Source organism: Coregonus clupeaformis, chromosome 19 (genome assembly GCF_020615455.1).
Source record: "Coregonus clupeaformis isolate EN_2021a chromosome 19, ASM2061545v1, whole genome shotgun sequence".
Classification (NCBI taxonomy): Eukaryota; Metazoa; Chordata; class Actinopteri; order Salmoniformes; family Salmonidae; genus Coregonus; species Coregonus clupeaformis.
In genome coordinates, this window is record NC_059210.1 from 56149057 (window position 1) to 56175384 (window position 26328).

The window sequence follows — 26328 nt, forward strand, 5'->3', positions numbered from 1 at the left end:
AGGACACGGAGCTACTGGAAATCGTACTCTAATAAAAGTCGCCAGTAAAATGAACAGTCTCCAAACAACGGCGAAAACTAACCACCGGTACACTGTCGATGACACAAAACAATAACACACAACACACAATGCACGACAGAGGGTTAAATAGGGAATACAATACAACATAATGGGGAACAGGTGTACACAATCAGACACAACAAGTCAAACACCGAAACATAGATCGGTGGCAGCTAGTACTCCGGGGACGACGAACGCCGAAGCCTGCCCGAGCAGGGAGGAGGAGCAGCCTCGGCTGAATCCGTGACAGCTACTCCCTCACTGAATGTTTCCTGGCAAGCTACAGTATATCAATGATTACACAACTCTCATCTGATTACTTTTTGGGTAACTTTTTTATGTGGAGAATCTCAGTCTTTTATCCCAGGTAAATACAGAGCTAAAGTGCAAGGATTATAATACTGCAAGGCACAAACTATTAATAAAATTATTGTCTCTCAGTGTTTAATAGTAAAAAAAAAATGTTTACAAACACAAACAAGTATAAAATGCTTTTTTCATACATAGATAATACAAGTAAAACCTGAACAAGTAAAACCTTGTCTAAACTTTACAATAACCTGTAACATATACCATTCATTATTTTCTGCATTACATACATCAAAAATCACAGCAGGTATATATATGTACAGGGAAAACAAGCCATTACAAACATAATTTCTATGTCTGGATAAATGTATATAAATAATCAACATAATCATCACCATAATGACCATTATAAATATGTAATGTCATTCCAATAGCATTATTCAATCTAATAAAGATGCAGGACATAAAGGTTTGAATATAACATTTTCTTACAGGGCACAGCTGAGTTGAAAGATCAGCAGTGACTAAATTAATTAATTTGGCTCAGCCTTTATTGCACACGCTCCTTCAGAAACGAATAACCATTCTAAAGGAAGAAAATTAGTTTTCGAAGCCATGCAACATTTTGCACAACAGAGCTGCTTTGGTTTGGAATATCTACACATAAAGTACAGCAGTAAAAGAGTACACCTAAAATATAAATAATATATTTTAAGAAGTCAACATACAGAAAAGATGATAAAGGCCATTGAAGGCCGAAACTTTAATCTTTTAAACTTAAATAAAACAATAAATGTTTAATGGTGAGCGAGCGTTGCGCCTTTTCCTTTTCAAAGAAGTCAATGTACAACAGGTAACACTAGCTGGGGTTGAGGATTGTGATCTGGGACATAAGAAAAGCATAATGCTGTCGTGCCAGGGTATTCCTGAATTGTAACCTCAACTGATCCTGTCTCTGTCTCTGAGCCTCCTTTAAACAGTAAACTAACCATCAACAATAACCCTTGTTGGAGTCGGGATTGGTAGCTTGCCAAACTATCAATCTTTGCTCTTCTCCATGACACGTAGACAGTGCATTCAGTGGGAGGCTCAGAACAGCTAAGGTAACTCTATAGAATGTATAGAATGAATCTCATAGACCACAGGAATGTCACAAAACAGGAGGTCCCCTATACATGACAACAGTATGCATTATCTTCTGTGTCTCGTTGATGATGTTAAAGTTCATAATGCCTAGTGGTGCCCTCCTGCCCCCTCCCTTGTGCTGCTACATGATAGGGGGCAGACACTGGGACAACTCCTGATCTCCGTCAGTGCCCACATCTAGCTGAGGCTTGATGATGATGTCCACGGGCCTCTCCTCACTCGCCTCCTGATTGTTGTCCCTGTTGACCTTGGCCACACCCTCACACAACTCCACCTCTGCAGAAGCTCCAATGGGATGCAGTCGCTCGGTGGTCACCATCTTGCCCCCTGCCTTGGTGGAGAGGTCTCTTTTCAGCTTGTCATTGCTATCGGACCCAATCTTCTCAGCTGCAAAGTACAGAATGATGTGGTTTAATCCATAAATTGTTCTGACACATTATGAAGATTGATTTTATAGAAAAAATAAAGTGAGAGGCCTGGTCTTACCTGTCCTGTTAGCGAATACTTTGCGGTACGTGGCCTCGTAGTTATTTTCTGTGCTGCTCACGCTTTCACTGGGCTTCCTCATCATGGGTCGTGTTTTGGGCCGGGGCTTGTTGAGACGAGCCTCCTGGATCCACTCATGTTGCATCGCTTCGTCTGGTGTCATACGCTTGGTTGGATCCCACCTAGATATCACAGAAATATATACTGAGTGTGTGTGGAGAAGATGAAGCAAGCTAATAATAATAATAATAATTTGGGGGGGTGCTTATATTTGCCCTGTTCCACACAAGTGTAACAGGTCACTACCAGAAATCTCATGACAACAGTAACTCTGCTTTTCATGACCCTGAAAGCATAGAGTAATAATCTTGTGCTGGATTCTAGATTTCTAGTGTGTCAGTGTTGTAGTACGTGAGGCAGTGTTGAAGGAAGTCCAGGAACAGAGGATCGTTGGTCTTCAAAATACTGGCCAGGTCTTTGGAGTTGGGTCGCCTCTTCCGCCCTTTGCTGTTTGTGATGTTTCTGGGGTTTCCTTTGGAGTCTGCAACAAGTCATCAAACACACTAGTTAGAGACTTACCAAACCTCATGGTTCAAACACAACCCAGAGATTCATCTGATTAATTCAGGCCCTAATCCTTTCTTAAGATGTTTTGTTGCTGCTAATTGTATACATCTATACCGTATACACTACCGTTCAAAAGTTTGGGGTCACTTAGAAATGTCCTTGTTTTCGAAAGAAAAGCAATTTTTTAATATCTACATAGGCGTACAGAGGTCCATTATCTTGAGACTAGTTGAGTATCTGGAGCATCAACAATTGTGGGTTCGATTACAGGCTCAAAATGGCCAGAAACAAATAACTTTCTTCTGAAACTCGTCAGTCTATTCTTGTTCTGAGAAATGAAGGCTATTCCATGCGAGAAACTGAAGATCTCGTACAATGCTGTGTACTACTCCCTTCACAGAACAGCGCTCTAACCAGAATAGAAAGAGGAGTGGGAGGCCCCGGTGCACAACTGAGCAAGAGGACAAATACATTAGTGTCTAGTTTGAGAAACAGACGCCTCACAGGTCCTCAACTGGCATCTTCATTAAATAGTTCCCGCATAACACCAGTTTCAATGTCAACAGTGAAGAGTCGACTCCGGGATGCTGACCTTCTATGCAGAGTTGCAAAGAAAAAGCCATATCTCAGACTGGCCAATAAAAATAAAATATTAAAATGGGCAAAAGAACACAGACACTGGACAGAGGAAGTTTGGGGAAAAGTGTTATGGACAGACGAATCAAAGTTTGAAGTGTTTGGATCACAAAGAAGAACATTTGTGAGACGCAGACCAAATGAAAAGATGCTGGAGGAGTGCTTGATGCCATCTGTCAAGCATGGTGGAGGCAATGTGATGGTCTGGGGGTGCTTTGGTGGTGGTAAAGTGGGATATTTGTACAGGGTAAAAGGGATCTTGAAGAAGGAAGGCTATCACTCCATTTTGCAACGCCATGCCATACCCTGTGGACGCCATGCCAATTTCCTCCTACAACAGGACAAAGACCCAAAGCACAGCTACAAAGTATGCAATAACTATTTAGGGAAGAAGCAGTCAGCTGGTATTCGGTCTATAATGGAGTGGCCAGCACAGTCACCGGATCTCAACCCTATTGAGCTGTTGTGGGAGCAGCTTGACCGTATGGTACGTAAGAAGTGCCCATCAAGCCAATCCAACTTGTGGGAGGTGCTTCAGGAAGCATGAGGTGAAATCTCTTCAGATTACCTCAACAAATTGACAACTAGAATGCCAAAGGTCTGCAAGGCTGTAATTGCTGCAAATTGATGATTCTTTGACGAAAGCAAAGTTTGAAGGACACAATTATTATTTCAATTAAAAATCATTATTTCTAACCTTGTCAATGACTACATTTCCTATTCATTTTGCTATATTTCCTATTCAAACTCATTTCATGTATGTTTTCATGGAAAACAAGGACATTTCTAAGTGACCCCAAACTTTGAACGGTAGTGTATATATCTGAAGTAAAGAAACAACACATTCTTACTGTACAAATCATAGAAAGTTCTTACCGAAAAACAACCTTCTCCTGGATGCTGTCTGCACAAAATCATTAGGAGGCATTCCAAGTACCTAAGAAATAAAAGAACAGAATGTTCTTGAATGGTGATGGATAAATGGATTCCTAAAAACATCCAACATCAGATACTCCAATTGGCTAGCGCTGTGGTCTGAGGCTGTATGTCTGCAGGTGGTTGGTTGTGTACCTCCATGATGCACGCAATCTGCTCCACCTCGCTCTCCCCAGGAAATAGGGGGAAGCCGGTGTAGAGCTCAGCCATGATGCAGCCCAGACTCCACATGTCGATGGCCATGCTGTAGGGGTGGCCCAGGATAACCTCTGGGGAGCGGTAGAAACGACTCTGGATGTAGGTGTAGACTAGACAAGGAGAAAGAGAGAGTAGAAAGAGGGAGAGAGAGAGGGAGAGAGAGAGAGAGAGAGAGAGAGAGAGAGAGAGAGAGAGAGAGAGAGAGAGAGAGAGAGAGAGAGAGAGAGAGAGAGAGAGAGAGAGAGAGAGAGAGAGAGAGAGAGAGAGAGAGAGAGAGAGGGAGAGAGAGAGGGAGAGAGAGAGGGAGAGAGAGGGAGAGAGAGAGGGAGAGAGGGAGAGAGAGCGGGAGAGAGAGAGAGGGAGAGGGAGAGAGAGAGGGAGAGAGAGGGAGAGAGAGAGCGGGAGAGAGAGAGAGAGGGAGAGAGAGGGAGAGAGAGGGAGAAAGAGGGAGGGAGCGGAGTTAATGTTAACATTCTGAGTGCTGTGGCTTTGGAGATTTTAATATCAGACTTTTAATTAGGTATTTAATCAGGTGAGTCACACCTCTCTGCTGCTCATAACAGCTGGACCCAAAGTCAACCACCTTGATATTTCCTTGTCCTTTCTGAGACAGAAGTATGTTCTCCTTTTGTGAAAAAAGAGAAACAATGTCAATTTGACATTTTCCAAGATACCAATCAAAGTGCAACCAACTTATTTCCTCTGCAGTGCACTGGTACTGTTCATTAGCATGTCTGACTCCTCAGCTGGGTATTATTTGTGTTGTTACTGTTCCATATAGAGCCATTACAACATATGGGGATTTGTGGAACCTTACCGGTTTGAGGTCACAGTGGATGATCTTCTCCTTATGCAGCATCTGCAGGCACTTGAGCAGGGAGTGGGTGAAACGACGGATCAGGGCCAGACTGAAGCCCTGGAAGTTGTTCTTCTTGATCAGCTCATACAAGTTGACTCTATAAGAAGACAGAAATACAATAATTTAGAGAACTGGTCAAATGATAAAATGTCTGTCACTATTCCCAGTCTTTCTCTGCTTTTTTTTCCCCACCACTGCATGGAGGGTTTGGCCTCAAATGTAATAGTTTATTAGTCCTCTAGAGGCCAGCACTATACTGCTTTAAAAAAAATCATGGTATAGCTCAGTCAAATCTAGCAAAACCATGCAATTTAGTAATAAGATATAAAAAACGAAGTGAACACCATTATATTGCATGCTAAATAAGATTACTTAACAGTCTTGAATGTCTTAACATTATGAAGAGAGACTCTCTGAGAGTTATTCTTTGTATTTCTCAATACATCTGGGAAGTACAAACTTCTCTGGCTGGTGTAACCAGAGACTTCACACCGCGAGCAGGCAGAGGAAAGAGATAGAGCTCTAACCAAGCCATTAACTAAGGGATTGGGTGACGGTAATGTTAGACAGGGCAAGGTGGCAGTCCAAGACGTCTACTAAAGGTCAGCAAGCCTGGTATAGAAGATGATCTTGTCTCAGAGGGAACCTAAAGCTAGTTGAGGCAGATTGTTCTAGGTAGGACGCTCACTTTGCTCAAGTAGTGTAGCATTTTAAGTGACTAGTGATAAGCAAGCTGTGTATGTAATAGGGGAGTTCAGGGCTTAAGTCCTGTTGCTGTACCTCAGGAGAGGTGCCTAACCTTGAATACCTTTGATTAACACATGAATTACTCAGGGTTCCATTTATCTTCTACCGGGACTATTTTGTTTTGTGTGTGTGTGTGTGCATGTTTGTATGTTTGTGCGTGTGATTGCTTTAATCATCATTTCAGGTGTCTTATAATAGTGTTATACATACAGAGCTTCAAGTTCCTTGGTGTCCACATCACCAACGAACTATCATGGTCCAAACACACCAAGACAGTCGTGAAGAGGGCACGACAAAGCCTATTCCCCCTCAGGAGACTGAAAAGATTTGGCATGGGTCCTCAGATCCTCAAAAAATTCTACAGCTGCACCATCGAGAGCATCCTGACTGGTTGCATCACCACCTGGTATGGCAACTGCTTGGCCTCCGACCGCAAGGCACTACAGAGGGTAGTGCGTACGGCCCAGTACATCACTGGGGCCAAGCTTCCTGCCATCCAGGACCTCTACTACCAGGCGGTGTCAGAGGAAAGCCCTCAAAATTGTCAAAGACTCCAGCCACCCTAGTCATAGACTGTTCTCTCTGCTACCGCACGGGCAAGCGGTACCGGAGTGCCAAGTCTAGGTCCAAAAGACTTCTCAACAGCTTCTACCCCCAAGCCATAAGACTCCTGAACAGCTAATCATGGCTACCCAGACTATTTGCACTGCCCCCCCACCCCATCCTTTTACGCTGCTGCTACTCTGTTAATTATTTATGCATAGTCACTTTAACTCTGCCCACATGTACATATTACTTCAACTACCTCAACTAGCCAGTGCCCCCGCACATTGACTCTGCACCGGCACCCCCCTGTATATATAGCCTCCCTACTGTTATTTTATTTTACTTCTGCTCTTTTTTTCTCAACACTTTTTTTGTTGTTGTTTAATTTTTTAATTTTTTGTTAAAAATAAATGCACTGTTGGTTAAGGGCTGTAAGTAAGCATTTCACTGTAATGTCTGCACCTGTTGTATTCGGCGCATGTGGCCAATAACATTTGTTTTGATTTGATTTGATTTGACAACACACTACACTCACCCTAGCAGCTCGAAGGAGATGCAGAGATGGTTGCGGAAGTAGAAATATTCTTTCATATGGATGACATTGTGGCAGTTTTCCCTGTCTTTCCTCCTCACAGCATCCAGGATCTTCAGTTCCACTAGGGCCTGGTGGTGAAACCTACAGTCCAATGTAAGAGTTAGTTAGAGTTAGTCACGGCTCCATTCTGGATTTAACCATTCAAAATAAAAAACGTGACTGATTTTGATTGACAAGCTTTAGTTTTGCAGTGACCATGGAACATCTCCTAGCTAATATTTTTTAAATTCCAGTTTTAATTTCCTTTGATGTGAAAAATTATGACAGCTGCAAAGAAGGGAGAATCTCCTCTCCCAGGAGAAACAGGATCTTTGAGAGGGCTTAGTTCAAGACAAGGTCCCAGTGGCGAGACCAAGGCAGCCCTAAGGCGGTAAGCGCCCATTTTGTTTTCTGCATTATTGAAGGGCAGTAAGAACTGATGGCATCTGCATCAATCAAAGTCAAAGAGGAGGAGGCGGAGTTCCATTGACACACAGACTGCATTGGATCACCTGAGAGAGGACAGGTAAAGCAATACCGAGGTAACTCCTTTGGATAACTGACCTGACGTCACCTGACGGTACTGACCTCACACAAGAAGGTCTGTTTCAGAGTCTTTGAGCACTGGATGCGTATTCAAGAGCATGTAGCAAAATGTTTTGTTTGTACCTTTTCTTATTGCGAATGACCTTGATGGCGACCAGCTCGTGGGTCTTGTGGTCCAGACATTTCAGGACCTGTCCAAAGGATCCTTTCCCAATCACCTCCAGCACCTCGAAGCGGAAGCCAATGTGGTCGTGCAGAACCTGGATACGGAACAGACAGAACATTCAATAGGATATTTTTGTGTACTGTGTGTATGGTATGTTGGACAATAATTTTAAATACAAGAGCCTCACTGCATGTACTTAACTGGTAGCTCATGATACAATGACATCCTTCCTGATGTTTTTTTATAATGACTACATACAGTGAGGGAAAAAAGTATTTGATCCCCTGCTGATTTTGTACGTTTGCCCACTGACAAAGAAATGATCAGTCTATAATTTTAATGGTAGGTTTATTTGAACAGTGAGAGACAGAATAACAACAACAATTTTCATGAGATAAATAAGTATTTGACCCCTCTGCAAAACATGACTTGGTACTTGGTGGCAAAACCCTTGTTGGCAATCACAGAGGTCAGACGTTTCTTGTAGTTGGCCACCAGGTTTGCACACATCTCAGGAGGGATTTTGTCCCACTCCTCTTTGCAGATCTTCTCCGAGTCATTAAGGTTTCGAGGCTGACGTTTGGCAACTTGAACCTTCAGCTCCCTCCACATATTTTCTATGGGATTAAGGTCTGGAGACTGGCTAGGCCACTCCAGGACCTTAATGTGCCTCTTCTTGAGCCACTCCTTTGTTGCCTTGGCCGTGTGTTTTGGGTCATTGTTATGCTAGAATACCAATCCACGACCCATTTTCAATGCCCTGGCTGAGGGAAGGAGGTTCTCACCCAAGATTTGATGATACATGGCCCGTCCACCGTCCACCTTAGCAGAAAAACACCCCCAAAGCATAATGTTTTCACCTCCATGTTTGACGGTGGGGAAGGTGTTCTTGGGGTCATAGGCAGCATTCCTCCTCCTCCAAACACGGTGAGTTGAGTTGATGCCAAAGAGCTCCATTTTGGTCTCATCTGACCACAACACTTTCACCCAGTTCTCCTCTGAATCATTCAGATGTTCATTGGCAAACTTCAGATGGGCATGTATATGTGCTTTCTTGAGCAGGGGGACCTTGTGGGCGCTGCAGGATTTCAGTCCTTCACGGCGTAGTGTGTTACCAATTGTTTTCTTGGTGACTATGGTCCCAGCTGCCTTGAGATCATTGACAAGATCCTCCCGTGTAGTTCTGGGCTGATTCCTCACCGTTTTCATGATCATTGCAACTCATGATCAGAGCTACTTCTCCAGGAAACAAATGTTGGGAGTGACTGAAAGAACTAGAGAGAAGCGGCAGCCTATAGTAGAAGAAGGGATGTCTGTGTCACGGTTTCGGCCGAGGCTGCCTCTCTCCCTTGTTCGGGCAGGCTTCGGCGTTCGTTGTCTCCGGAATACTAGCTGCCACCGTTGTATGTTTCATGTTCGTTTGCTTTTGTCTGATTGTTGTCACACCTGTTTTCATTTAGTGTCATTAGTGTCCTATTTAGTTCTCGTTGTGTTTGTCAGGTGTTGTGTGTTATTGATTTTTGTCTGTCGTGTGTAGGGCTGATGTTCGCATTTTCGCTCGGTTGAGCTTCCCTCCACTGCGTGGAGTGTTTTACGCACCTGTGTAGTGCGCATTTGTTTTGTGCGCCTTCGTGCGTTATTTCGCCTTCGGGCAAGTGTTCTCGTATTTTCTTGTTGGAGAGTTACTAAAGTCTGTTGGACTATACTTCGGTGTCCTGCGTTTGATTCCACCACTACACCCACCTACAGCACGCGTGACAGAATAACACACCTTAAAATGGAATCAGCAGGAGCCGCAGCAGCCCAGACGACGCTGGAGGACCAGGTTCGGGAACAACGGGACCAGATCCTGCAGATGGGGACCGCACTGCAGGAGGTGATCACCACCATTCGAGGCTGGGGAACGCCTCCACCGCCACCCTCCCTGCCAGCACCATCGGCCAGTCCGCCCATTCCAGCACCGGAACCCCGAGGAGTCCGACTCTCGCTCCCGAGGTCCTACGATGGAACCGCGGCCGGGTGTCAGGGATTCCTTCTCCAGGTGGAGCTGTACCTGGCCACCGTGCACCCGGCGCCCTCGGGACATGAGAGCGTGTCCGCCCTGATCTCCTGCCTTTCCGGGAAGGCATTGGAATGGGCCAACGCGGAGTGGAGGAGGATCGACGCGGACACCATCACGTACGACGAGTTCTCCCGCCGCTTCAGGGCGGTGTTTGACCATCCCCCGGAGGGGAGCGGCGGGGGAGCGTCTGGTCTTCCTCCGGCAGGGGAGGAGGAGTGCGCAAGAGTTCGCCCTCGAATTCCGTACTCTAGCGGCAGATGCAGGGTGGAATGATCGGGCTCTCGTCGATCACTACAGGTGTAGTCTACGAGAGGACGTCCGTCGGGAGCTGGCTTGTAGGGACACCAGCCTCTCGTTCGACCAGTTGGTCGACATGTCCATCAGGCTGGATAACCTACTAGCTACCCGCGGACGTTCCGAGGGGGTCCGTCCATTTCACCCTCCAGCGCCTCCGAGCCGTGTCCCATGGAGCTCGGGGTGCTGGCGCTAGAGAGAGGAGGGGGTCGGCTTACTGGGGGTCCATCCCCTGCACCAACTGTGGTCGGGGAGGACACACCGCGGCTAGGTGCTGGGGATGGCCTCCTAGGGGAGAGGACGACAGGTCCCGCACTGGGGATTCCTTCCAGGTGAGTAGGCGCCCCCACTCACCCAGAGCTCTCTATTGCACATTTCTGTTTGCCTGTGAGTTTTCCACAGGTAGCACCTCATTCCCAGCATAAGGCGCTGGTAGATTCAGGCGCGGCTGGGAATTTTATTGATAAGAAATTTTGTTTAGCTTTAGGGATTCCCCTTCTTCCTGTTGATGTCCCTTTCCCCATTCATGCCCTAGATAGCCGTCCGTTGGGTGCGGGCTTGATCAGGAGGTCACTGCGCCACTTAGGATGTGTGCGCAGGGGGTCATCAGGAGATGATTCAGCTATTTCTGATTGACTCTCCTGCGTATCCGGTGGTGCTGGGCATGCCCTGGTTGAGTACCCATAACCCATCTATTTCGTGGCAGGAGAGGGCTCTGATGGAGTGGTCTGCCCAGTGTGTGGGTAGATGTTTAGGCGTTTCCGTAGGGGCTACCTCGGTGGAGAGTCCAAACCAGGTGCCCGCATTGCACGTTCCCCCTGAGTATGGGGATTTGGCTATTGCGTTTAGTAAGTCGAGGGCAACGCAGTTGCCGCCCCATAGGCAGGGAGATTGTGCGATAGACCTCCAGGCAGGAGCTGCGCTCCCACGGAGCCATGTGTATCCTCTGTCTCAGGAGGAGAAGAAAGCTATGGAGACTTACATAGACGAATCTCTGAGACAAGGATACATACGGCCTTCCACTTCCCCTGCGTCCTCGAGTTTCTTTTTTGTGAAGAAGAAGGATGGTGGTTTGCGCCCATGCATCGATTACCGTGGTCTCAATCAGATCACGGTGAAGTACAGTTATCCACTCCCGCTGATTGCGACCATGACTGAGTCCTTGCATGGGGCGCGTTTCTTCACTAAATTAGATCTCAGGAGCGCGTACAACTTGGTGCGCATCAGGGAGGGCGATGAATGGAAGACAGCCTTTAGTACCACCTCGGGCCATTACGAGTATCTTGTCATGCCATACGGGTTGATGAACGCTCCGTCAGTTTTCCAATCATTCGTGGATGAGATCTTCAGGGACATGCAGGGGCAGGGGGTCGTGGTGTACATAGATGACATTCTCGTGTACTCGCCGACCCGTGTCGAGCATGTGGCCCTGGTGCGCAGAGTGTTGCGGAGGCTGGTGGAGCACGACCTGTATGTTAAGGCAGAGAAGTGTCTGTTTTTCCAGGAGTCGGTCTCCTTTTTGGGGTATCAGTTGTCTCGTCAGGGGTGAAGATGGAGGTAGACCGGGTGTCAGCCGTGCGTAATTGGCAAACACCAACCACTGTGAAGGAGGTGCAGCAGCTTTTGGGGTTTGCGAATTACTACCGGAGGTTTATCCGGGGTTTTGGACAGGTGGCAGCTCCCATCACGTCTCTCTTGAAGGGGGGCCCGGTGCGTCTGCAGTGGTCTGCCGAGGCGGACAGGGCATTTGGGAGGCTGAAGGACCTGTTTACCTCGGCTCCAGTGCTGGCACATCCGGATCCCTCTTTACCATTTCAGGTAGAGGTGGACGCGTCTGAGGCCGGTATAGGAGCCGTGCTTTCACAAAGATCAGGCGCGCCACCTAAACTCCGCCCCTGTGCTTTTTATTCCAAGAAGCTCAGTCCGGCGGAGCGAAACTATGACGTAGGGGACAGGGAGCTGTTAGCCGTGGTACAGGCCCTAAAGGTGTGGAGGCACTGGCTTGAGGGGGCTCAACACCCTTTCCTCATTTTGACGGACCACCGTAACCTGGAGTACATCCGGGCAGCGAGGAGGCTAAACCCTCGGCAGGCTAGATGGAATATGTTTTTGACCCGGTTTACGTTTAAGATCACGTACATCCCTGGGTCCCAGAACGGTAAGGCAGATGCGCTGTCTCGGCGGTATGACACGGAGGAGAGGTCCGTGGAGCCCACTCCCATACTGCCGGAGTCGTGTCTGGTGGCACCGGTAGTGTGGGAGGTCGATGCTGAGCTCGAGCGGGCGTTACGCACCGACCCTAGTCCACCACATTGCCCGGAGGGTCGGAAGTACGTTCCGCTCGAGGTTCGGGATCGATTGATCTATTGGGCTCACACGTCACCCTCCTCTGGACATCCGGGTATCGGCCGGACAGTGCACTGTCTTAGTGCCAAGTACTGGTGGCCCACGTTGGCAAGGGATGTGAGGGTTTATGTTTCCTCCTGCTCGGTGTGCGCCCAGTGTAAGGCGCCTAGACATCTGCCTAGGGGTAAGTTACTACCCCTGCCCGTGCCACAACGACCATGGTCCCACCTCTCGGTGGATTTCCTTACTGACCTTCCTCCTTCACAGGGGAATACCACTATACTGGTCGTTGTGGACCGGTTTTCTAAGGCCTGTCGTTTGCTCCCCATGCCGGGCCTTCCTACCGCCCTGCAAACTGCCGAAGCCCTATTCACCCATGTGTTCCGGCACTACGGGGTACCCGAGGATATTGTGTCTGATCGAGGTCCCCAATTTACCTCCAGAGTCTGGAGGGCCTTTATGGAGCGGTTGGGGGTCTCGGTGAGCCTCACCTCGGGTTACCACCCGGAGAGTAATGGGCAGGTGGAACGTGTAAACCAGGATGTGGGCAGGTTTCTTAGAACATACTGCCAGGACCGGCCGGAGGAGTGGGCAAGGTACGTTCCCTGGGCCGAAATGGCCCAGAATTCCATACGCCATTCCTCCACTAACCTAACCCCTTTCCAATGTGTGTTAGGTTACCAGCCGGTTCTGGCACCCTGGCAGCAGAGCCATATCGAGGCTCCTGCGGTGGATGAGTGGGCGAGGCGCTCGGAGGAGACATGGAACGCTGCACACGTCCACCTGCAGCGGGCCCTCCGACGTCATAAGGCGAGCGCCGATCTCCACCGCAGTGAGGGACCGGTGTACGCACCTGGTGATCGAGTCTGGCTCTCTACCAGGAACCTGCCCCTCCGCCTGCCCTGTCGGAAACTGGGTCGGCGGTTTGTAGGGCCATTTAAAGTCCTGGGAAGGTTGAACGAGGTGTGTTATAAATTACAGCTACCTGTTGAATATAAAAGTATTAACCCCTCGTTCCATGTGTCCCTTCTCAGGCCGGTGGTAGCTGGCCCACTCCAAGAAAGTGAGATCAGGGAGACTCCTCCGCCCCCATTGGACATCGAGGGGGCACCGGCGTACTCCGTGAGGTCCATCTTGGATTCGAGACGTCGGATGGGGGTCTCCAGTATCTAGTGGAGTGGGAGGGGTACGGTCCGGAGGAGCGGTGCTGGGTGCCGAGGAGAGACATTTTGGACCCGTCTCTCCTGACGGAATTCCATCGTGGGCACCCGACGCACCCTGCTCCGCGTCCTCCGGGTCGTCCCCGAGGCCGGAGTCGGCGCACGTCTGGAGCCGCGCGTCAAGGGGGGGGTACTGTCACGGTTTCGGCCGAGGCTGCCTCTCTCCCTTGTTCGGGCAGGCTTTGGCGTTCGTTGTCTCCGGAATACTAGCTGCCACCGTTGTATGTTTCATGTTCGTTTGCTTTTGTCTGATTGTTGTCACACCTGTTTTCATTTAGTGTCATTAGTGTCCTATTTAGTTCTCGTTGTGTTTGTCAGGTGTTGTGTGTTATTGATTTTTGTCTGTCGTGTGTAGGGCTGATGTTCGCATTTTCGCTCGGTTGAGCTTCCCTCCACTGCGTGGAGTGTTTTACGCACCTGTGTAGTGCGCATTTGTTTTGTGCGCCTTCGTGCGTTATTTCGCCTTCGGGCAAGTGTTCTCGTATTTTCTTGTTGGAGAGTTACTAAAGTCTGTTGGACTATACTTCGGTGTCCTGCGTTTGATTCCACCACTACACCCACCTACAGCACGCGTGACAGTCTGAAATGACAATGAGTGACACGGGTAAAGCACAGGTGCCTAGATAAGGTTTCATATGTTACACCTCAATTATGTACGTCTGTAAACAATAGCTGGAACGACCGAGCGAACAGACGCGAACTGGCTGAGTCAATTCAGTGGCTAGCTTTGCACTTGGCTAGCTAACAGTAGCTGCTAGGGGTAAGTCATAACCTACATTTGTGTTTTGTTTTTTACATATTGATAGCCCGAGTCGTTCAAGAAATTCGGAACATGGGTGACTAGTTAACGTTAGTTTGACTCTCTCTGTGTGTTCGTGCCGTGAAAGGAGGGGTTCTTCTTTGTCTGAAAGCAATGGCTAGCTAGTTTGCTAACTATTCTAGCTAACTAACTGGCTGAATAAGTTGACGACGGACTCGCTCAAGCTGTCGGGACTAACCCACAACGTTAGACACGGACACGAACGATCTGCTTGCCTGTTGATACACTGGTGGTTTGTTGTGGCCGAGTATTGGCGCTAAACTGTGTTGTTGGAGTCCGGCATGCTAGCTGGCTGTGGCGTCTTATGACTAAGTGCCCGGACGATTTTCACGGAATAATACTGCACCTAGTTAGCTAGCTGAATAAACTAAGTTAGTCTATTCCTAGAAAACATTGAACCGCTGTAGTTTACAACAATTATAGTTTCTGAGGTGGAAGTTGGGAGAGTTATATTTGGGAGTTGTGGTGAGGGAGGCCCCGCTCTCTCCTTTCCCAGATGTTTAGTTCATTTCATTCCGATCTCCTCTGCATTATTGTAGCCATCTGCTGCAGCCTGTCAACTATGCCTCTGCCTATCCCTGTTCTCTCCTCTCCGCACAGGCTACACAAACGCCTCACACCGCGTGGCTGCTGCCTCTCTAACCTGGTGGTCCCTGCACGCACCACCCACGTGGAGTTCCAGGTCTCAGGCAGCCTCTGGAACTGCCGTTCTGCTGCCAACAAGGCAGAGTTCATCTCAGCCTATGCTACCTTCCAGTCCCTCGACTTCATGGCGCTCACGGAAACATGGATTACCACTGAAAACACTGCTACTCCTACTGCTCTCTCCTCGTCTGACCATGTGTTCTCGCATACCCCGAGAGCATCTGGTCAGCGGGGTGGTGGCACAGAAATCCTCATCTCTCCCAAGTGGACATTCTCAATTTTTCCCCTGACCCATCTGTCTATCTCCTCATTTGAATTCCATGCTGTCACAGTCACTAGCCCATTTAAGCTGAATATCCTTGTCATCTATCGCCCTCCAGGTTACCTTGGAGAGTTCATCAATGAGCTTGACGCCTTGATAAGTTCCTTTCCTGAGGATGGCTCACCCCTCACAGTTCTGGGGGATTTCAACCTCCCTACGTCTACATTTGACTCATTTCTCTCTGCCTCCTTCTTTCCACTCCTCTCCTCTTTTGACCTCACCCTCTCACCGTCCCCCCCTACTCACAAGGCAGGCAATACGCTTGACCTCATCTTTACTAGATGCTGTTCTTCTACTAATCTCACTGCAACTCCCCTCCATGTCTCCGACCACTACTTTGTATCCTTTTCTCTCTCGCTCTCCTCCAACACTACTCACTCTGCCCCTACACAGATGGTAATGCGCCGTCGCAACCTTCGCTCTCTCTCTCCGCTACTCTCTCCTCTTCCATCCTATCATCTCTTCCCTCTGCTCAATCCTTCTCCCTCCAATCTCCTGATTCTGCCTCCTCAACCCTCCTCTCCTCCCTTTCTGCATCCTTTGACTCTCTATGTCCCCTATCCTCCCGGCCGGCTCGGTCCTCCCCTCCAGCTCCGTGGCTTGATGACTCATTGCGAGCTCACAGAACAGAGCTCCGGGCAGCTGAGCGGAAATGGAAGAAAACTAGACTCCCTGCGGACCTGGCATCTTTTCACTCCCTCCTCTCTACATTTTCTTCATCTGTTTCTGCTGCTACGGCCACTTTCTACCACTCTAAATTCCAAGCATCTGCCTCTAACCCTAGGAAGCTCTTTGCCACATTCTCCTCCCCGCTGAATCCCCCCTGTGGATGACTTCGTCAACCATTTTGAAAAGAAGGTTGACGACATCCGATCCTCGTTTGTTAAGTCAAATGACACTGCTAGTCCTGCTCACACTGCCCTACCATATGCTTTGACTTCTTTCTACCCTCTCTCTCCAGATAAAATCTTGCGACTTGTGACGGCAGGCCGCCCAACAACCTGCCCGCTTGACCCTATCCCCTCCTCTCTTCTCCAGACCATCTCCGGTGACCTTCTCCCTTACCTCACCTCGCTGATCAACTCATCCTTGACCGCTGGCTATGTCCCTTCCGTCTTCAAGAGAGCGAGAGTTGCACCCCTTCTCAAAAACCAACACTCGATCCCTCTGATGTCAACAACTACAGACCAGTATCCCTTCTTTCTTTTCTCTCCAAAATTATTGAGCGTGCCGTCTTTAGCCAACTCTCTTGCTATCTCTCTCAGAATGACCTTCTTGATCCAAACCAGTCAGGTTTCAAGACTGGTCATTCAACTGAGACTGCTCTTCTCTGTGTCACGGAGGCTCTCCGCACTGCTAAAGCTAACTCTCTCTCCTCTGCTCTTGTCCTTCTAGACCTGTCTGCTGCCTTTGATACTGTGAACCATCAGATCCTCCTCTCCACCCTCTCCGAGCTGGGCATCTCCGGCGCGGCTCACTCTTGTATTGCGTCCTACCTGACCGGTCGCTCCTACCAAGTGGCGTGGCGAGAAGCTGTCTCCGCACCACGTGCTCTCACCACTGGTGGTCCCCAGGGCTCAGTTCTAGGCCCTCTCCTATTCTCCCTATACACCAAGTCACTTGGCTCTGTCATATCCTCACATGGCCTCTCCTATCATTGCTACGGTGACGACACACAACTAATCTTCTCCTTTCCCCCTTCTGATAACCAGGTGGCGAATCGCATCTCTGCATGTCTGGCAGACATATCAGTATGGATGACGGATCACCACCTCAAGCTGAACCTTGGCAAGACGGAGCTGCTCTTCCTCCCGGAGAAGGACTGCCTGTTCCATGATCTCGCCATCACGGTTGACAACTCCGTTGTGTCCTCCTCCCAGAGTGCGAAGAGCCTTGGCGTGACCCTGGACAACACCCTGTCGTTCTCCGCTAACATCAAGGCGGTGACCCGATCCTGTAGGTTCATGCTCTACAACATTCGGAGAGTACGACCCTGCCTTACACAGGAAGCGGCACAGGTCCTAATCCAGGCACTTGTCATCTCCCGTCTGGATTACTGCAACTCGCTGTTGGCTGGGCTCCCTGCCTGTGCCATTAAACCCCTACAACTCATCCAGAATGCCGCAGCCCGTCTGGTGTTCAACCTTCCCAAGTTCTCTCACGTCACCCCGCTCCTCCGCACACTCCACTGGCTTCCAGTTGAAGCTCGCATCTGCTACAAGACCATGGTGCTTGCCTACGGAGCTGTGAGGGGAACGGCACCTCCGTACCTTCAGGCTCTGATCAGTCCCTACACCCAAACGAGGGCATTGCGTTCATCCACCTCTGGCCTGCTGGCTCCCCTACCTCTGCGGAAGCATAGTTCCCGCTCAGCCCAGTCAAAACTGTTCGCTGCTCTGGCACCCCAATGGTGGAACAAGCTCCCTCACGACACCAGGACAGCGGAGTCACTCACCACCTTCAGGAGACATTTGAAACCCCACCTCTTTAAGGAATACCTGGGATAGGATAAAGTAATCCTTCTACCCCCCCCCCTTACCCCAACCCAACCCAAACCCCAACACCCCAAAAAAAAAATATATAAAAAAAATAAAAAAAATAGATAGAAAAACTATAAAATACATAAAGAAAAAAAATATTTAAAAAAACATTGTATAGTGGGGATCCCACTGGCTATAAGGTGAATGCACCTATTTGTAAGTCGCTCTGGATAAGAGCGTCTGCTAAATGACGTAAATGTAAAATGTAACTCCACGAGGTGAGATCTTGCATGGAGCCCCAGGCCGAGGGAGATTGACAGTTATTTTGTGTTTCTTCCATTCCATTTGTGAATAATCGCACCAACTGTTGTCACCTTCTCACCAAGCTGCTTGGCGATGGTCTTGTAGCCCATTCCAGCCTTGTGTAGGTCTACAATCTTGTCCCTGACATCCTTGGAGAGCTCTTTGGTCTTGGCCATGGTGGAGAGTTTGGAATCTGATTGATTGATTGCTTCTGTGGACAGGTGTCTTTTATACAGGTAACAAACTGAGATTAGGAGCACTCCCTTTAAGAGTGTGCTCCTAATCTCAGCTCGTTACCTGTATAAAAGACACCTGGGAGCCAGAAATCTTTCTGATTGAGAGGGGGTCAAATACTTATTTCCCTAATTAAAATGCAAATCAATTTATAACATTTGTGACATGCGTTTTTCTGGATTATTTTGTTGTTATTCTGTCTCTCACTGTTCAAATAAACCTACCATTAAAATTATAGAAAATTATCATTTGTTTGTCAGTGGGCAAACGTACAAAATCAGCAGGTGATCAAATACTTTTTTCCCTCACTGTAAGGCACATTTGCCCTACTTCCAGTGCCAAACACTAGTTCATTGACATTGACATTTTAGTCATTTAGCAGATGCTCTTATCCAGAGTGACTTACAGTTAGTGCATTCATCTTAAGATCGCTAGGTGAGACAGTATATCACAGTCGTAGCAAGTACATTTTCCCTCAATAAAGTAGTTATCAGCAAAGTCAGTGCTAGTAGGAAAAGTTAGTTAGTTAAAAAGTTAATTAAAACTAGGTAAAGTTAGTTAAAAAGTTAGTTAAAGTTAGTTAGTTAAAAGTTAGTTAAAAAGTTAGTTAAAGTTAGTTAGTTAAAAGTTAGGTGAAGTTAGTTAGTTACAAGTTAGTTAAAGTTAGGTCAAGTTAGTTAGTTAAAAGTTAGTTAAAGTTAGGAAAAGTTAGTTAGTTAAAAGTTAGTTCATAATAATACTGCTCCTGTGTTGTTTCATTTGGTTATTTAGCTGAGCATCTGTCATGACTTGACTAGTTCTGTGTGACCTAGAGGTTACCATGAATGGGGGCATAGGGCCATGAGTCTAAATAATGTTCACAGTCAGTCTCCCTGTGACAGCACATTCATACAGAATGGAATAAGACACTAAATGCCTGTGGATAGTCAGTTAGGCTCACATGGCAGTTTGGCTAGCGTGCATGGGACTTCTGTTCTTGTGCCTTAGCATAATTTCACTGCAGTTTATTGTGAAGTTGAGAGAGAGGTCAGTTTGATGGTCTGACTGGTTATATCACAGCAAACAAACAAACAAATCATCTTACACCTTAACCCAAGGAACCACAAGAATAATGACACATTTCTATTCAAATCATTGATGTAACTGTACCTTGTTGTAGCTGCCGTGCTCGTCGTCGTAGCCTGCATTCTGAGGAATTCCGTGAGAGGCCTCGATCTTCTTAGTCTCCAGACCCAGGAACCAGATCTCTGAGTAGTCCATGATCTCCTCCTGCTCAAACTCTGTCAGACGCCCCTGGAAGTGCCTCAGTGCCTCTGTGGGAGACATGGGCAGCCTCAGTCCCTCATAAAGCTTTGTCTCCTCCAGCTTGTTGCTGAGACCCTTGGTGGTGATAGAGTCAGCCAGGTTCTCCACTGAGGAGCCGAACCATGTGGAGAACTGGGAGGAGGGCTTTGGTCTCTCATCCTGCCAATCACAAAAGGGATCAAGAGGTCAGTTGATCTGTCCTCTCAACACTTAGGCTCTGTCACTAAGCGTAACCCTGATGAAACGGCTCTCACTTCCTTTTACATTACTGGGATATTGCATGTCAGCTGAGCGGTTTCACTTGAAGATGTATAAACTATCAAGGACTTACTATCATGTGCATTTACAATAGACAACTAGAGTCAAGTGAACTACTTTTGGACGCCAACAGTATAGTGTGACACAGTGTGAAATGTAGCCTCACCTGGTGTGTCTGGTAGCTGTTCTGCAGCTCCTTGTTGGCGATGTGGGGCAGGATGCTATCGGACTGCTGGTGGTGGAGTTTGGCATTGCTGACAACCACCTGTATAACCGGGGGCTCCAGCTGGGGCAAGGTCCCTATGCCCGAGTTCAACTTCTACAAGAGAGAGAAGGGTTCAAATAAAAAAAGGATTTTTAAAATATGCAGATGAAAACATTAAAAGTGTAATAACATATTGTATCGTCATAACTAGTCTCGCTTGCCAGACTCATGGTGCTCTAACCCCAGTTGTGTCAGAGTTACAGCGGCTGTTGGAAGAGACTATGTGATCACATATTTTACGGACAAGATGGGAAAAAGGAGGGAGAGGGGGAATTGGAGGGAGAAATAAAGGGAGGTAGAGAGTGCTACATCCGTTCTAATTGTGGTGGCGAGGGTAACCAGGACCCCCAGGGTTGAGGGTGGAATTACTCAGCAGGGTGAGAGTGAGGCCGGGACAAAAGCCTGGAGACTGAGCCCTGACAGTCTGTCAGTGCTAGCTGCTGCTGAGGGGGATCTGAACTGGAGCAGGCCTTTCTCTAGCTGCCATCCTGCTTGCAGTAGGAGCACGTTTACATATGTCACTGGCTGCCTTGCAGGCATAGCTAAACTAATGATGGGGGAAAGGAGACCTCTTACCTAGGCTACGACAGGGATCATGAGTTTATTAAGAATTTTAAAAAAAATTGTACATGCCAGTAACAGATTTAATGACTTCCTACATGGCAATGGCAATGTATCTGCCTATATAACTAACATGTAAATACAAAGGTATTATTAGGGCCAGTTATTGTAAAGTGGAACCAGTAGCTCTTTATCCGTTTGCTTTGGTTACAGCAAGCACAGCAGCCCAAAACACCAACCCAGTCTATACATAGCGGTGATATTTAATCGCACGTGCACAGGCTGCTGCAGTAGCTTCCAACTTGGTTATGACGCATAGAGACACAGGCTAAATATAGTTCCAAGGACCTGCTACAACAAGCAAATGGTAAATACAGTATCATGCCTGCACACAACTGGAGTCAGGGCAGGCTGACTAGGTAATGAAAAGAGAACCATGGTGCTCTCCCAGAAGCTTGGCTGGAGCGTAAAACCTGCAAATTCAGACAAACAAAGGGGTGTAATGGGTTCGCACTCAAAAAGATGTCACATAAAGCTTACTTCATTATTCAATGTTTTAAATTTTTTACTACACAGACGTTTACTACACAGACGTTTACTACACAGACGTTTACTACACAGACGTTTACTACACAGACGTTTACTACACAGACGTTTACTACACAGACGTTTACTACACAGACGTTTACTACACAGACGTTTACTACACAGACGTTTACTACACAGACGTTTACTACACAGACGTTTACTACACAGACGTTTACTACACAGACGTTTACTACACAGACGTTTACTACACAGACGTTTCGAGTTTACAGCCTTCTTCAGTGTGTAGGTACAATTTTATTTAATTCAAAACAGCATTTGTAAAGACCAACAGATGAGCAGCAGGCTGATTAGGTACACTCTTAGAAAAAAAGGTGCTATCTAGAACCTAAAAGGGTTATTCGGGTGTCCCCTTTGAATAACCCTTTTTGGTTCCAGGTAGAACCCTTTTGCGTTCCATGTAGAATCCTTTCCACAGAATCCGTTCTACATGGAACCCAAAATAGTTCTACCAGGAACCAAAAAAGGTTATCCTCTTGGGACAGCCAAAGAACCCTTTTGGAACCCTTTTTCTAAGAGTGTAGGCTACTATACTGTGTTCTTAAACACATCCTGGTCTATTGACAGTGAGGACTGCTTTAAGTTCATCACTGTAAATGGAAGGCCAAAGTTATCCCCTGGAGTTGTCATTCACTAACAACATTAAACATTTACTCCCAATAGCATGAGCTAGCTAGGGTAGTGAGTTTTGGTGGAGTGAAGGGGGAGGGCACTGCATAGACAGAAAGATACAGGATTGAAAAAGAGTGGGTCTGTAGGGGCTCAAATGTTCTACAGGTCAGGGGTCACCAGTGAGTAAAGGCTCACCTGTGAATAGGGTCGGTTGGTTGCCTGTTGGGTCTGGAGTCTGTGTGAGTGGGGGAAGGCCTCTGGTCTAGAAGACTGTGGAGGAAAGGAATATGGGAGACTTCACTTAACATTACATTTACACACAGAACTTCTCTACACCTCCCGAGTGGCGCAACGTTCTAAGGCACTGCATCTCAGTGCTAGAGGCGTCACTACAGACCCCCTGGTTCGATTCCAGGCTGTATCACAACCGGCCGTGATAGGGCGACGCACAATTGGCCCAGCGTCGTCCGGGTTTGGCCGTTGTAGGCCGTCATTGTAAATAAGAATTTGTTCTTAGCTGACTTGCCTAGTTAAATAAAGGTAAAATAAAAAAATTAAAATAAACACCTGCATAGATTACGTTTTGTTAAATAGATTAAATATGACTCATAACAAGTGATTGAGGTCTGAATCTGAATTATGAACCACATATTTTTAGTAACCGAAACTGATGAACTTCAAAGTATCTCTGTGAATGAGGAGAATAAATAGCCTGATTGTTGCTGGTGGGTGTTTCAAGCCCAGCACAGCGGTGGGTCTCACAGATAGATACAGCCTGTGGGCAGTGAAGTAGGATTACTACCATGCAAGCAAAGATGATGCACACTCTCCAAAATTAGAGTATCTTATGCAATTAACTACCACAGTAACAATGGTCTCGTTATCCTCAGTCTTTCCACAAGCTGCATTTCTTTACTGGAGCATAGGCTTGTTAACCTCTGATGTTCTATGAAGAGTGTAAGGCTGTGGTGATGATGGTGTTGATGGAGAGAGCAGAGGGCTGTTTTAGCCTGGCACCAGAGAGATCCTTCACTTCATTTCACAAAGCCCAATTCAGTCTGATGCAGGGCTATATGGGGTCATATGAGCCGCTGAGATTATATTATCTCTGGTGCCACTGAGGCAGAATAGCCAGACTTACACATGCCTTACTCAGAGGGGAGTGTGTCAACTAACACAGTGTGTTGAATGAGAGACACCATATGGGTGGACTGAAACATCCAGCCCAGATGAGCACAGGTAAAACTCAGAGAGACAGAGAGGGTTAGGCAATGGCTGGCTGGTTAGCAGAGCAGATTGAGAATGGACTTGACCTAAATAACACAATTGGATTAAAAGATCATGAGTTCACTAAATAGACATCTCTTTCATCCATATGCTCCATATTCTTTATGAAATGGCCAATTGCATCTTACTGACCCATATGGGTTCCTTGGCGAGAATATGACTGTATTTGATTCCCATTCATACCCAGGGCAATGTATAAAAAGATATGGCATGGTATTGTATTAGAAGACTTAGAGGAGTAGAACACCAGTGCCCACCTAGGATTGCCTTCACCATTGGCTATGTTTGGAATCTGCAGGATTCACGTGTAACACAACCTTGGCCGCCCCCTGGGAGGATTGTGAGAGTGAGGGTTGTACTGCGATGTGTGCCACTGTGGTAGGGCACTAAACTAAACAGGTACTGTACGTCTGCTTACTGTAAGCAGATACAATCCCACAAAACCGCTCATCCGTTTGAAATGGGCACTCAGCCGACAGCAGACAGGTATTCAAACCAGCGACCTTTCAGTTACTGGCCCAAAGCTCTTAAACGCTTGGCTAGCTGCCACCCATTCTAAGCATGCAATACTTGTCTGAGGTCACTTGTAGTGTTATATGTGTTACCCTGTATTTCCACTTGGGTTGTGGTCACGAGAGGGAGGTGTGCTGGGGATGGGGTCATCCCCTGACCTGTCAACAGGGTCTGGGTGGGTCAGTAGAGCAATGATGCCCAGAGCAACAAAGAAGCTGCCACTAGTTGCAGTGCACATCTCACTGGATACTGGAAAGAGCTTTTGGATTTTTTACATCATGCAGGTCCTTGAAAGGGACCACAGTATTCCTAATATGTATTTTCTGAGACTCACATGAAACCAGTTACAGAAAGCATGAGGAAAGTAAAGCTTCAACGCCAATGGTAATGAATGTATTGCAAATATTGAATTGGCAGTGAATGGAAACAACAACTGTCTGAGTTGATAAGCATCAAAAACAGATTAAGTTTTAGTAGCTATACAGAAATGTACACATTTTTGCTCATGAAAAGGAGAGCATCAATCCCACCAAGAAAAGCTGATTGAGAGTCTCAAATTATTACTTGATTCAGAGAAAATACACTGACTGATTTATAGATGGCTGCTGATCAATGTGACAATGATGTTGCAAATAATAAATGACAGATGTCAACAAGGCTAATATTCTTTGTAAAAAGTGGATGAAAGAGTTGCTGTTTTCCTATCCTTGGTCATGTGTGATACTGTTTATGGTAAAGCTATAGAGCTTCTGTCAACACCATGAATCTAGCCATGTGTAGACTAAAATAGCCATGGATCATGTTTATCTTGAATACCTTCTCGGATAATCATGAGAACCCATAAGCAAACTACTAAATGGGTCATAATATTTAGCCCCTACTACTGTTTACTTTATAACACATATCATAATATTCTGTATATGAAATCAGTGGGTAAGTGGAAAAGAAAAGTGAATCTCCACACAATTTCAACTACAAAATTAATGTTCTTTCAGACTTCAGTGACATAAAAATACATAATTTTCTGATGTTCAAGCAAACGATAAAATAAAAGACAAGAGAAGAGAGAAAAAATAAATGCTGTAAAAACTGCATTGTCAACATCTATAGCCTAAAGATTGAAATAAATAACGGATTCATGGATATATATACTCAAAATTGATTATTGACCTCACCTTGTTATTAATTTCGGGAAACATGCCGCTTTGAATGTAGCTTACGAGTGAAAGTAACTACAGTAAACTCCAGGTAAATGCAAGTCGCGAGCACATCTTCAAAAGTCCAGACGGCTTGTCACGTTCAGATTGTCTTAAAATTCAGCAGCCCAAGTCAAACCGAGGAGCGATTGTCTCTTGAATCAACACAAACTGATCGGGTCCTGAAACTCAAACTGCAACAGTCATATTTCTAAACATAGGGTCAGTATTGCTGTCGTCAGCAGGAGATTAGAGAAAGAAGCAAGCTGTAAACTGTTAGTCTTTTCGCCTTGACGCGCGAGTCTTTGAAGAGGCCACCTGTTTAGGTTTCTGCAGCTGACAGCTGGGTCTCCCCGATATATATGTTTTTTTTCCCGCTTAGGCTGCGTATCGTCACGTACATTGGACTAACACTCCTAAAATCCAGTAGTGCCCGGTGAGTGTGCGCCATTGCGCGCACAGTAGCCAATAGCCTACTGCAGAGGCTGCATCCCTGTGGATAGCCTACACAGACAGTCGCTGTAGGCTACTGAGCTTCTCACATTGCAGTGTTCAGAGATGCTGCTGTCTCTCAAATTTTTCTCACCTCCCAATTTACCATACACAGACCCTTTCACACATTGCTACAACATTTATTGGGTCGGACTATTGCAATACAAACTCTGTACTGAGGCATAAACACAGTTGACCCGAGATGGGGCAGACACTCTTTTTGTAAACACTGAATCATACATTAACCCCCATGAAGCTTTGTCCCCTTCAACCCTCACATGTGTTAAAGGTTTGATGAAATTGTAGGTTTGCACTGACAGACACAAACAACAGTAAAGGCTTGCTGAATTGAATCTCTCCCTGTCTGTCACAAATGCACACATGTACACAAAATAAACCAACTGACAATGCAAAGCCTGTTTCATAATAGGTTATACAACTTGATAATATAATATATATATAATAATCAGTATGAGTTGTCCTATGCTGGAAATGAACTGCAATGGAGGCGTATTATGTACCAGCACATAAAGGCTTGTAGGTGCACAATCAAATCACCCCATCTCTAATGCTGACCCTAGAAACAGCTTTTTTCATTGGCGTAATGGGAGACAACAAAACCCGGCGTCCTTCACACCCAAACATCAATGATGTAAGTGTAAGATGTTTTTCCATTGTGACATGGGGCCAAGACTGAGTGACTAATCACAGACGGGGTGAGGCAGGTCAAA

The 26328-nt window shown here is 46.7% G+C and overlaps 1 protein-coding gene across 3 annotated transcripts in view; it reads right to left on the minus strand.

Moving 5' to 3' along the window:
* Nucleotides 1-376: 376 nt before the first annotated feature.
* dyrk4 (dual-specificity tyrosine-(Y)-phosphorylation regulated kinase 4) overlaps nt 377-26328 on the minus strand; it is a 43727-nt gene continuing 17775 nt past the window's right edge. For 2 of the 3 annotated variants that reach the window (XM_045205170.1, XM_045205169.1), the window contains 12 exons: nt 22305-22379; nt 20232-20384; nt 19652-19966; nt 7734-7870; nt 7026-7166; nt 5156-5294; nt 4882-4963; nt 4276-4448; nt 4081-4141; nt 2413-2542; nt 2002-2183; nt 377-1902 (listed from right to left, as the gene is read on the minus strand). In XM_045205170.1, the coding sequence (XP_045061105.1) occupies nt 1637-1902; nt 2002-2183; nt 2413-2542; nt 4081-4141; nt 4276-4448; nt 4882-4963; nt 5156-5294; nt 7026-7166; nt 7734-7870; nt 19652-19966; nt 20232-20384; nt 22305-22379 (1854 nt within the window). In that variant the 3' untranslated portion in view covers nt 377-1636. Of the gene's footprint in view, nt 1903-2001; nt 2184-2412; nt 2543-4080; nt 4142-4275; nt 4449-4881; nt 4964-5155; nt 5295-7025; nt 7167-7733; nt 7871-19651; nt 19967-20231; nt 20385-22304; nt 22380-25084; nt 25616-26328 lie in introns of those variants that run through there. The other variant, XM_045205171.1, reaches the window with a different exon arrangement.